Here is an 11,503-nt window from a genome sequence, read left to right as displayed (position 1 = left end):
AGTTTTATTCACTCACACCTGTCGCTGTGTGCAGTTCAAGGATTAGGGTGGATACAGCATTTTTCTTGTTGTTAATCAGGCTCCAACATCACTGCAAAATTTGTGAGAAGTTCCTGAAAAGCCTTTAATAAAAGTAAACCATGTCTAGTCAGTTTCCTGCGCTGGATTTTGTGTATCACAACGCCCTACAGGACCAAACATTCACATTAAACAGTCAGGGTTTTCAACCATGATAAAAATACCCTGACATTTTATTGATGTGCAAGCATATAATTTAATTTGCATGATTACATTTTTTAAAGTGTTTGGCTGAGTACAAATTTTCTAATTGAATTGGCTCTTTGCCAAACAAAAATAAATGCATTAGACAGCCCATTGCAACCCCATGTTAAACATTATCTTTAACAGGGATGCAACAAACGGTTATTCTCCATATTGAATAATCTTCTCAACAACTGCCACAAAATCATAAAAAATACCTGTCACAATTTCCCAGAACCAAAGATGACGGTTTCAAGTTGTTTCTTTTGCCCAAACAAAATGTACATCTGAAGATGTTGCATTTAAAAAATAAAAAACATAAAAAGCAGCAAATCCTCACATTTCAGATGCTGGAACAAGCAAATGGTTTGCTAGATTTTACTTTGATTATTAACATTTCTTGCATATTATTTTTTCTGGAGATGACAAATAGATTGCCCAGATAATCATTTCAACCTTTTTAACATACTTATATTATTTAAACGTTATTATTTATTTAAGACGTAGACAACAGTAACAGATTAGTCTATTTACTGATTCTCAAAATATATATTTTCAAAATAATCATTTTAGTGCAGTGGGTTCATGTAGTTACTTCAATGTGTACTCTGACGATTTTTAAAAACAATAGCTTATACATACAATTAGCTATGTTTTAATCACAGACCCTTTCCTTATGAAATGGTTTATTGTTACATCTTACAACGCCACGAGTCACGCAAGAAACCAGCAACAACAGTGCACACGAACAAGCTCATTTTTATGTTTATACATTTGGGTCTTCAAGTTCCTCTCCTCTTGAGCTGAATGTGATCTGGGCCAGTTGTGTGTATGTTTCAAAGTTCCTGGAGCTCAGGTAGGTGCCGAAAAAGGCCTGCAGCACCAAGACTGCCCTCATCCTCCTCATGATCGGTCTGGAGATGTCCACACAGTGCCGGAGGACGTTGCCCTTCTCTGGCATGGGTGATGTGCTGTACCTGGAGGCGAGGCCGAAATTCACAGGTAAGGCCAGGAGCATAGGGTACAACCCGCCGCCGACCACACCTACAAGGGCACCTCTCATCAGAGCACAGGAGGGACAATTGAGGTCGCCGGACAGGAGGGGGGTGGACACCGCTGCACTGTACAGGGCAAAAGTTGTGAGGAAGGGCAGCACGGCCATCGGCAGGTTGGAGGTGACCGCCGCCTGCTTCACATTCAGGGCTCTGCGGTACAAGCTGTTCGCTATCAGTCCTGCAAGACCAGCGTTCCCGCCCAGATACATGGGTCCATAGATGAAGATTTTCTGATCAATGTCAGGCAGTCTCTCGAAATTCTTCGCCAGCATTTCAGCAATGACCACGCGTGTGAGTGCCTTTCCAGCGACGCCATCCCTCTGGATATTTTCCGACATCTTCACAGTTTATGTTGGACACCAACAATGTTCATTTATTTGTATCTTGAGCTGCTTGTTTATGATTTGCACAGCTCAATCGTCACATTTGGGTAAAGGTGGTGCCGTTTGCTCAGGGCGCAGACATGTACCCACAATTCCTAGTGCAGGTAGTTTCAAGTGTTATTTTACCCTGAGTAAAATATCTCAGGCAGGGCAGTGGACTTTATAATAAACATGCTCTGAACTTGCTTTATTGCATTTAGCATTCAATTAAATCCTCCCTAAAACCTAAACCAATTAAAACGGTAACACATGGCAATTTAATGTCTTTAAATAGACCCCCCCCCATCCCCCTAACGTTAATTTCTAGTTGTAATGTGTACAGTTTCTTTTACATGTAAATTTACTTTACTTTGCATTTGTTATGTGTACCCAGAATGTATACGGCTTTATATGCTGTGTATGTACATATAAACGTTTTTCCCCCCGTCACGTCAATAAAAAAGGAAGTGTTCACCTGCGAGGCTAAACCCAGGGCTAATAGACCAGTTGCACGTGAGTGGGCGTTGTTATTGTGTGTTGCGCATTGCGTCATTAATGTGTTTTAGAACGTTCCATCGGAGTCTAGAGAAGCTCGCCATCTTTGGATAGGACAGGGCACAGACATTTTGACGATTATTTTGTTGACATTTTTCACAAAACTACACTATTTAGTGTCTTGGACCTTATAGCAGTTTAACGAAGGTAAGTTCATGTCTTGGTTCGTAGCCGGTTATCACTTAATTACGTTTCGTACTGTATAATATAGGCTAACATTAGCCGGTTAGCTTTCCCGAGATTCGACGTCTCGCCAACATGGCGACAGGTGATTTCACTTTGTCTAACTACCAGAATTTATTTCCTCGGATCGTGTAAGTAGGCGAATTGAGAAGCAGTTGAGTATAGCGGTGGTCGGTCGACATTTAATTACGAAACGTGTAAGGTTAGCCTGAATATGTAATGTGATAAGTTGCGCTGGTAGACGTCAGTAATATTTTGGCATAATAACAAAAAGCTAACGCGCTCGACGGGCCTTTCGATCAAGACGAAGCTAACATTCGACGATATTCTGCTTCATATACTCTCATCTTGTCAGCTCACAAGCTATTATCATATAAATAGTTATTAGTCTGAGATTTAGAATAGCATTTGATAATTTAGTTTTGTAATAATGGATGTTAAGAGGTAGTTTGTGATGAAGATGTCCGTTGAAGGCCTTTAACCGTGGACTATACGTCACCGTTTGCCACAGTGTCACGTCCAAACCTGCGTTTGCTTTCCAAACAGTTTTTAACCATCTCTTTAAAGTTACTATTATTTAAAACTGATGTATCATTTTCATTCTATGTATTTTATCATTTATGTTTGCTTTTTGCGGCATTTCATATTACATTATATATTTGTATGTAAACAGTTACACAGTACTGAATGTTTGTGATTGAAAGCCGCAACTAATAATTTTCACTGTAGGTTGACTTTGATGCTTATTCTCTACTAGGTAATATGTTATAGAATGTGGCCGACTGATCATCTGATAAATTGTAACTTAAGAAGCCTCACCTCTTTTGTTTGTCCTTAACTGTTATGCAACTTCCTGTTTTATCAGACTGCAGACACGTGTAATGCATAACAGTGTCTTTCTTGCGAGGGGTATATACAAAAAGAATCACATTTAGAATGGTGAGCCCAAAACTAAAATTATGGATTTTATTTTGAATGAATTTAAAATTGTTCACGATATGAAATGAAAATGTATGTGTCCGTGTCTTTCAGATGCGCCACTCCAAGCGAATGCACTCACCAGGTGTCTGGCTTGATGAGTATAGCTGGGAAGAGAGAATGGAGCGTCGGAAGAGAAAGAAAAGAGATTCACACAGCAGTGAAAGAGAAAATAAGTCCAGACGAACCAATCGTCACCACAAGACCTATGAGGGGTAAATGTCAATTTATTTTTGGAAATTATGGCATATATCAGACTGCATGCACCCTTCTTCCCCTGTATGAATTTCAGTATCATTTTTTTTTTTTTTTTGCAATTCTAGCTGCTTGTAAGTGTGTATGATTGCCCATTGGGTCACCTTAGATGTTTACACATCGGCTCTAATTTTAATTCTGTAGAGAGGCAGACTTCTTTCTGGATGACATCTGACACCACCAGGATGCTAGGGCCTGGGGGGTTGATTGGTTGTTTTTAGACTGTTAGATGACCTCCTGGGTGTGTGTCCTGAAAGTGATTGGAGACATACTGAGGGAATGCAAAAAATTTGGCAAGCAAATATTAGGATGTTTATAACCAAAACAAACATAAGGCAACCGTAGGTAGGCAATATGAGTTGTAATGTTAGGTATAGACAGATTACTCTATTTTCCCCTTTTATCCCTGTGCAGAATTGTTCACTTGTGGTTTCACTTAACGCACCATCATGCTGAAAAGCTTTCAGGATGTTCGAGTGTCTTATAATTCAACTCTGTCTCTGTGTTAGGGTGCTTACATTTAAAGAAATCAAACTTGGCCCCGAAGGAGACAGTTGTATAAATGGTATAATTTCCTAAATGTGTCACATCACATGTTGACATTTTCATGGTCATTAAATTATAATTTGAACAGTGATAATCTCCTAATGAAATGCATTCCTGACTGCATCCTCTTATTGAACAGGGTGTTTGGTGGCTGTAAATCAGGATGTAGCTAATTACAAATGTTACATAAAAAGTCTTGGGGTATAGAGTGTCAAGCAATAGGCCCATCAGAGTCGGTCTTCATTTTAGAGCTTGCACACAGACAAGGAACTGGGCTCTTCCTGACGTGACCTACTCTTTTGAGTCCTTGTTTTTCATCTGCGTGTCTTCTTTTTGTTTGTTTGTTTGTTTGACTATAGGCACTTCTTGGAGACCCGCAGTTTGAACCAGAGGCTGGACTCTCGGGAAAGACCGACCCAAGACTGCAGTTTGGACATGGCCTGTGAGGAGAGCAACCGTGATGGAACCTGCAAAGAAAGAGACCGCGACTGGCACCACTACAGCAAGTCATCCGGGCGTAGTGGTCGCAGCAGGCGGAGCAGCCGCAGGCGCACAGACAAACGACGCAGACGTAGCCACTCTCGCCACAGGTCCTCCTCGGTACGGGAAAGTCCTTCTCCCCCCTATCCCCTCTTCTGTCTATACCGCCAAATCGAAAGGGTCATTATCACGGGTGTTTAGCCAATGCTTAACACCTATCTTTTTTTTCTCTGTATCTCTTTGTGTCCTACTCTTCACTGTTAAGCATGATTTCCAGTATTGACAAGTAGGGGGACTTAGGCCCAGAAAAGTAATAGATTGTGAGTGTTTATAGATTTGGAAGAGAAACGTGGACCCAGTATTAGTGCTGAAATCTTAGTGGGCTGTTGATAGTAAAGAATAAAGCTGTATTGGAAGAGTTGCAAAGAACTACGTGTAGAAAGACTGTAATCACTCAAGTTGAGTTTTTTCTGTACTACTCTGAGAAAGTCTCTCATCTGAAAATCTTGTTGCCATGTTTTTCTTCTGTAACACACACTATGTGGTGGCTGGCGCCCAATTTCTCTGATGGGGCTGAATTTGAATTTGCTGCTCCGTCCTTCCGTCCATTCGCCTGGCGGTGTTACTGAACGGGCCGAATCTATCCATCCCTACACCTCCCCCCCTTGGCCTGGTTGAATGAATGACGATGTCGCATTGTGGTGGCCTGGTGCTGGCTGGCTGATGGGTTATTGATGTGATGGCGGATTGCGGCGGTTCCGGTGCAGAGGAGGAGCCATCACCGCAGGAGCAGGAAAAGATCCAGGAGTGTTGAGGATGATGGCGAGGGTCACCTCATCTATCACAGTGGAGACATGCTGAGAGCGAGATGTATAGAATATATACCTTTTTTTTCTACTGTTGTTCACACTTTGTCTCTCTCACACTCTTGTTGTCTGGTTTTTATTTCCAAACATTAATTTAGAGGCAGAAGTATTTGGGCCAGTAGACTTAATTTTTTTTTGGTTAGATATTTTTTGTCAGTGTAATATATTTAGCATTGAGTTGTATGCAAGTGTTCAGAAGCCTGTTATAGTAGTGTAGCTATACAGAGCAATGTAACATGAGGCAGTGAACCAGCCAAAGGGCAGTGTTTCACTTTGTCAGTGCTGCGTTTCTAACTCCAACTTTCTATTTTCTGTAGATGAGATTGTGTGTACTCTAGGAGAGGGTGCCTTTGGGAAGGTTGTCGAATGCATTGATCACTCAAAGTAAGTTAAACAGGAAAATATTACCTACAACTCAACATTTTGACTAAATCTCTCTCCCCTCCATCGTTGTTTTCTTGATTTTCATATTAATTATTTACATGTGTGTTTCAGTGATGGAGCTCGAGTGGCTCTGAAGATCATTAAAAACATAGACCGCTACCGTGAGGCAGCTGTGTCAGAGGTAGAGGTGCTTCAACAGTTGAAAACCCTCGACTCTGATAGGCGATAGTAAGTACCTACATGCAACAACTACATCTGCTTCCCTGGCTTAAAAAAACAATACCCAATTCTTTGTGTTACCATGCAAGATATTTACTTTGCTTTTCTTCCTCATTAGTGCGTGTGTGCGCATGCTGGACTGGTTTGACTTTCACGGTCACATTTGTATTGCCTTTGAGTTGCTTGGCCTTAGCACGTACGATTTCCTCAAGGAGAACAACTTCCAACCTTTCCCCGTGGAACACATCAGGCACATGTCGTACCAGATTGTCCGAGCAGTCCGATGTAAGTTACAGACACATGCATGCATAGAAGGTCAAGAATGTTTTTAAAAAGTAGCTTGACTCTATTTGTTTGTTTTGTTTTTTTTACAGTTCTGCATAAAAACAAGCTGACACACACAGACCTGAAGCCTGAGAATATTCTCTTCATTGATTCAGACTACGACATGGAGTACAACCTAAAAATGGTAAAGACTCCTAATTTATCGTAATATTAAAAGGTAGCAAAAGTCCAAAAGTTCTTGCTTTTGTCAGCAGCTTTTTGAGTAGCGTGATTTTTTTTTTTTTTCAATCGCCAGAAACGGGATGAACGAACATTGAAGAACGCAGATGTGAAAATAGTGGACTTTGGTAATGCCACATACGAACATGAGCACCACACCTCTGTTGTGTCTACACGTCATTACCGTGCTCCTGAAGTCATCTTAGGTAAGTGGCTGTTCTGTTTTTTAAAGTGCTGTATTTAAGCTTTAAACTGACCCTTTAGAAGTGAAATGTTATTTACTTTGTTGACATTGTGTCTGTCAGATCTTGGCTGGGATCATTCTTGTGATGTCTGGAGTATAGGTTGTATCCTCATTGAGTACTACCTTGGATCGACTCTATTCCAGGTATGCAGCAACAGAGAACATGAGTCAAGTATTAATATTCTGATGTTTACCAGAGCATTTGGCAAGTTGTCTTATGTTGTTTTCTGCTTCAGACCCACGACAGTAAAGAGCACCTTGCTATGATGGAGAGAGTTCTGGGCCCTATTCCCACAAACCTTCTGGAGAAAACCAGGTATGGGTTCATTGACAGACTGGTTTTTAACCAGTTCTCATTCTTGGAAAAATACATCTGGCAGAATTTGATGTATTTGGACACCATTTATTATGATGTCCTGATATAAGCAGCACAGGAAATTCATTAAATGATTTTGATCGGTAATCAGTGAATTCTCTCTTGAAGGAAACAGCGATATATCCACCGATCCAAACTGGACTGGGATGTTCAGAGCTCTGGTGGGAGATACGTCAGGAAACACTGCAAACCTCTCAAGGTAAGAACACCTCTGCTTAAAAGAAACAAACTTCTTGGGAAATAAAACCTTTTATTTATTATAATCATCTTCAGGCATTTGGCAGAAATGGCTGCTGGACATGTAGCCTAGTTTAGCACTAGAAAGTGATAAAGAAAACTCTGTTCCAAAAGTCTGGCGTTTACATGTTGTATCATGTTAGTAACCACAGTGTCCATTTGTACATCTAATGCCGGGAACACACCGAAAAGCGGCCTGCCATGCAATCTCTATGTAACCTCGAGGCCAAGTGCAGCCGCCGCGAGTTTCCATTTCGCTTTTCACTGCTCTTCGGTGTGTTCCCGGCGTTAGACATGAGTCCTGACATGCAGCAAGCATTCAATAGGCCCAGTTGTTGGCCACAAAACAAAGTAAATGTGTTAAACGCACAGAATACATGCACAGAGTTGCAAGTTGCCTGAGCTGGGAATGTTATTCCACCCTGCTTTCTGTCATGGGTAGCTAAGTGAAAATTGTGCTAATTAGGTCTTTATTTCAGATTAATTCAATTTAGATGATGAGTTAAATGAACTCCTCCTAAAGACAAAATTTAGCTTTAGTAAACTGATACTGCAGGACTCTTCTCTGTGTTCATCATTTTACATTTACATCGGTTGTTGTAATTTGCACATTTCTTATAGAATTACACTTGAAATTCATAGCACTGGATTTCATCAACACCGGTTATAATAGATGATTTTATATTTGTGCCTCCTTGTCTCCCATCAGCATTACATGGTGTCTCAGGATGAAAACCACCACCAGCTGTTCGACCTCATTAAGAAAATGCTGGAGTATGACCCAGCTAAGCGCCTCACTCTAGATCAGGCCCTCCGTCATCCCTTCCTGTCATGCTACCGCAAAAGCAGCAGCAGCAGCAGCAGCAGCAGCAAAAGAGACTGAGTAAACCTCTGACCTGCGACCTTGTCCCGGGCTCGGCTGTCATCATGATATTAATCATGGTGCTCATGTCCGCCTCGACTTCCCGACTCTCCAGGAGAGGTGAATCTTAACTGACTGTATCAGTCCACTGCCCTGCTCTGCTGTCTTGTCTTAAACCAGTGTGATGGTTATTCTCATAAATCCACAAGTTGTATTTTTGTCTGTGAAATGTTTTGACGTAATGAATCCCTCAACTGATTTGTATTTATTTGCCATTGTAATTAAAACAGTAGAATGAGTCTACTGTGAGAGCTGTTTTTTGTTTTTGTTTTTTTCTTATGATTTGTCCAAGTTCTCTCATATATTGTCAAGTAAGAGATTGAGAAGTGCTTTTCACTGCATCTGTCTTACCAGTAATTTATTCAGCATTGTATTGTAAAAAATGTTATTGCAGGCAGGAAATCTTTGTACATAGTTCAGATACTTTTTTCATTGACTTTGTTGTGTACCTTTTTGCAGTATCATGTACTTTTTCTCAATAAAGGTGTATAGACCTGAACTTTGTCGATAGTGATCTGTGTTCTTGATTTGTGGATGTGTTGAAGTCGTGCAGTAGCCGCCTAAATCCGCAGGATGGCGGTATAGAGCTTCTGTATTATCTGAGTCTGGAACACAGTGACCGAGGACCAGCATAGTATAATTATCGGAGCATTAACTTCAATCCTCAAATTTAGCATTTATTGCCGTTGGAGAATTTGAGTTTGTTTTGAGAATTTGAATTTTGAGATTTTGTTCTAGGTGGTAAATGTTAAAGGTTCTCGAAAGGCCTCATAAAACTGATTACTTGTCACTGACTACTATATTGATCACAGCACCAAACTAACATTCATAAAGCAGTCGAAGCGAGTTAGGACAACAAAATGGATATCTGAACTGTATAGACTATTATTCCAAATATATCCATGAATTATAACATTCCCATATTTCAAGCTTTTACGTTCACAGATTGAACTCTGAAACAGCAGCGAACTGTCATCACAGTAACGTCTATTTAAATCAGGCTTTGTGAAAAATCCCTCTCTGATTAAGGACCGCCGCCCTAATTACATGGTGGGTAAAATTAGTTCCCTCTAATGGAGGGCAACATAGGTCCCTTTTTAAAGTTACTCAAAACTTTTTTGTTACATAATAGCAAACATAAGACGAGTGTCTGGAACTGGATTAAATTACTCAACAAATTTGAGTTTTTCACACTGAATTTATCACATTATGTGCTGAGTCTGTCGGTCATCATCAGTCGCTACTCCGCTTGTCCATTTAATGTTTTGTCGACAAAATCTGGATACATTCTCGTTGATTTGTGGTCTTTCACAAGTGATCAGAAGCGGGTCTATCCAAATCAACGTCTGTCACTAGCTGTCAATCTGCAGCCTCCCACGTGGTCAGTAGGGCGGGCGCATCTCAACTAGTTGAACGCGCAACTTTTAGGGAGGCAAACAATTGAGGCCATTGGTAGTTGCACTTGCACATGCATGTAGGATACTTCCCGACAGGAAACAACGACCTGTAAGTCAGAAGGCGCCTCTTCTCTTGTTGGCATCCAGATCGCTCCATCTGTGTCTGGCGCAAACCCGGTGCGCACTACTGCTGTCTCTGGTTCCAAGACTAATTTAAGACAGCGCTTTGAACCCCGTACCTAGTGTGCTGGAGCTGGATGATGCGATTGCGTTAAGAGCGCCGTTTATTTGCTTCATAGAGGCTGATCAGAGCTTTATCGCAGAGCTACAACACTGACACAAGTGATTTCGCTCTTTTTCTTTTGCTCAAAATAAGTTCGAAGCAGGATTTCAGCATGGATACAGCCAGCGACTCTGTCGGAGAAAGTAAACCCGTGTGTCAGTGTGCGCCTAAGTCCGCGGTCCAGCGGTGGCTTCCAGGTTTTCCCATCGCACTGTGTTTACTGATGTCCCTGAGCTCCATCACTGTGTGTCTTCTGATGAGCTTGAAGACTTACCAACTCGAGAGCCAAATGGAGAAAGCGTCCATCTTCCACCCGCCACACATGGCTTTTCTAAACGAGGATGGAACCCTAATTCCTGAGCTGAGCTCCTCAATAGGGAAGCTCGTGGAAGAGGTACAAACAATCTATTGTGGATATAATTAACACTAAGTGGCGTCGTTGATAAATACATGTGTTTTGCTCGTGAACTTCTGACACACGCGCAGCTCCCTTGTGCGTAAAGTGTGCGTAATAACAGGGGACATATGTAGTTTACAAACGGGCAGACATGAATCTTTTTGGTAATTGTTCCCTAATGATTCCCCCTAAAATCAGTCCATTTTAAATGCATGACCGAAGGGATCAACCATGCTTGCAGCTGGCCAATTAGTTTGCAGTAAAGATCTTTATAGGGTGACATAACCACTGATGATAGACACTAACCTATCATTTTATCACGTGGAGAAAAGAATGAAGGAAACTCTGTTCATTCTAGAGATGCCTGTAATGGGGAAAAGATTATGATCTCATAATTGTTATTGCTAGTCATTAAGGTTATTTTAATCTCATTCCAATCTGAAATTTTGCCAAATGATTTCAATGTATTCTCATTTGTTTAGACATTTTCTAAGTATGTAGCTCAGGAAACCTGTTCAAACCAAACAGAAACGTAAAGTTCCACTGTTTTGTATTCAGAATTGAGTCTTTTTTATTGTACACTATAAATTGCTCTTTGTGTGTCTGCAGAAAGTGGTGGTGCTGATGCCAAAATTGCGCACAACTAGGGATGTTGGCCAAGAGTGCTCCTGTCCTCCAGGTATTTGTCTCTCTTCTTTGTTGTGGTTGTTTTAGAACAAAAACTTCCAAAAATAAACAGACTAACATGACACTTAAAATCTGTACCCTGTCTCAGGTAAAAGTGACCACCACTTGTGAAACCTGATTGCTTATCTGCCAATGATGCTTTTGGCAGTCCCTCGAACTTTAGTGCACGTTACTCTGTGTGTGTGTGTTTCTTTTTTTGTGTGGAGGATTACGGCCCCTAAGCCAGTGTAGAGCCCACACTGTGACAGCGGGGCTGAGCACTCAACAGATCAGTGGGGTTGGGACGTCCAGCCTGAGCTCTGCAGCCTCGTG

General features: G+C 41.2%; 3 protein-coding genes across 5 annotated transcripts in view; 2 read left to right on the top strand and 1 right to left on the bottom strand.

The window, feature by feature from the left end:
- Window positions 1–806: 806 nt before the first annotated feature.
- Window positions 807–1,783, bottom strand: tmem126a (transmembrane protein 126A). The gene has a single exon (XM_053323808.1). It carries the CDS (start codon window positions 1,652–1,654, stop codon window positions 1,028–1,030), a length of 627 nt encoding a protein of 208 aa, XP_053179783.1. The 5' UTR covers window positions 1,655–1,783; the 3' UTR covers window positions 807–1,027.
- A 471-nt stretch (window positions 1,784–2,254) lies between these two features.
- Window positions 2,255–8,926, top strand: clk4a (CDC-like kinase 4a). 3 transcript variants are annotated; one of them, XM_053323792.1, is made up of 14 exons: window positions 2,261–2,380; window positions 3,282–3,355; window positions 3,449–3,609; window positions 4,555–4,795; window positions 5,443–5,545; window positions 5,859–5,925; window positions 6,037–6,153; window positions 6,263–6,429; window positions 6,519–6,613; window positions 6,725–6,854; window positions 6,954–7,036; window positions 7,129–7,208; window positions 7,377–7,467; window positions 8,215–8,926. In XM_053323792.1, exons 2-14 carry the CDS (start codon window positions 3,353–3,355, stop codon window positions 8,386–8,388), a joined length of 1,512 nt encoding a protein of 503 aa, XP_053179767.1. In that variant the 5' UTR covers window positions 2,261–2,380; window positions 3,282–3,352; the 3' UTR covers window positions 8,389–8,926. The 3 variants fall into 3 exon arrangements, with proteins under 3 accessions (XP_053179768.1, XP_053179767.1, XP_053179769.1); XM_053323793.1 differs by lacking the exon at window positions 3,282–3,355 and having other exon boundaries at window positions 2,255–2,380; XM_053323794.1 differs by lacking the exons at window positions 2,261–2,380; window positions 3,282–3,355; window positions 3,449–3,609; window positions 5,443–5,545 and having other exon boundaries at window positions 4,672–4,795.
- Window positions 8,927–10,219: 1,293 nt separating this feature from the next.
- The window catches only part of col23a1a (collagen type XXIII alpha 1 chain a), a 118,380-nt gene continuing 117,096 nt past the window's right edge, over window positions 10,220–11,503 (top strand). Inside the window, exons 1-2 of the mRNA XM_053323796.1 lie at window positions 10,220–10,501; window positions 11,114–11,183. Coding sequence (XP_053179771.1) covers window positions 10,220–10,501; window positions 11,114–11,183 — 352 coding nt within the window. The remainder of the gene's footprint in view (window positions 10,502–11,113; window positions 11,184–11,503) is intronic.

Source organism: Scomber japonicus, chromosome 8 (assembly GCF_027409825.1).
Source record: "Scomber japonicus isolate fScoJap1 chromosome 8, fScoJap1.pri, whole genome shotgun sequence".
NCBI lineage: Eukaryota > Metazoa > Chordata > Actinopteri > Scombriformes > Scombridae > Scomber > Scomber japonicus.
The sequence above is the reverse complement of the archived record's forward strand: the minus strand, read 5'-3'. Positions and strand labels throughout refer to the sequence as shown.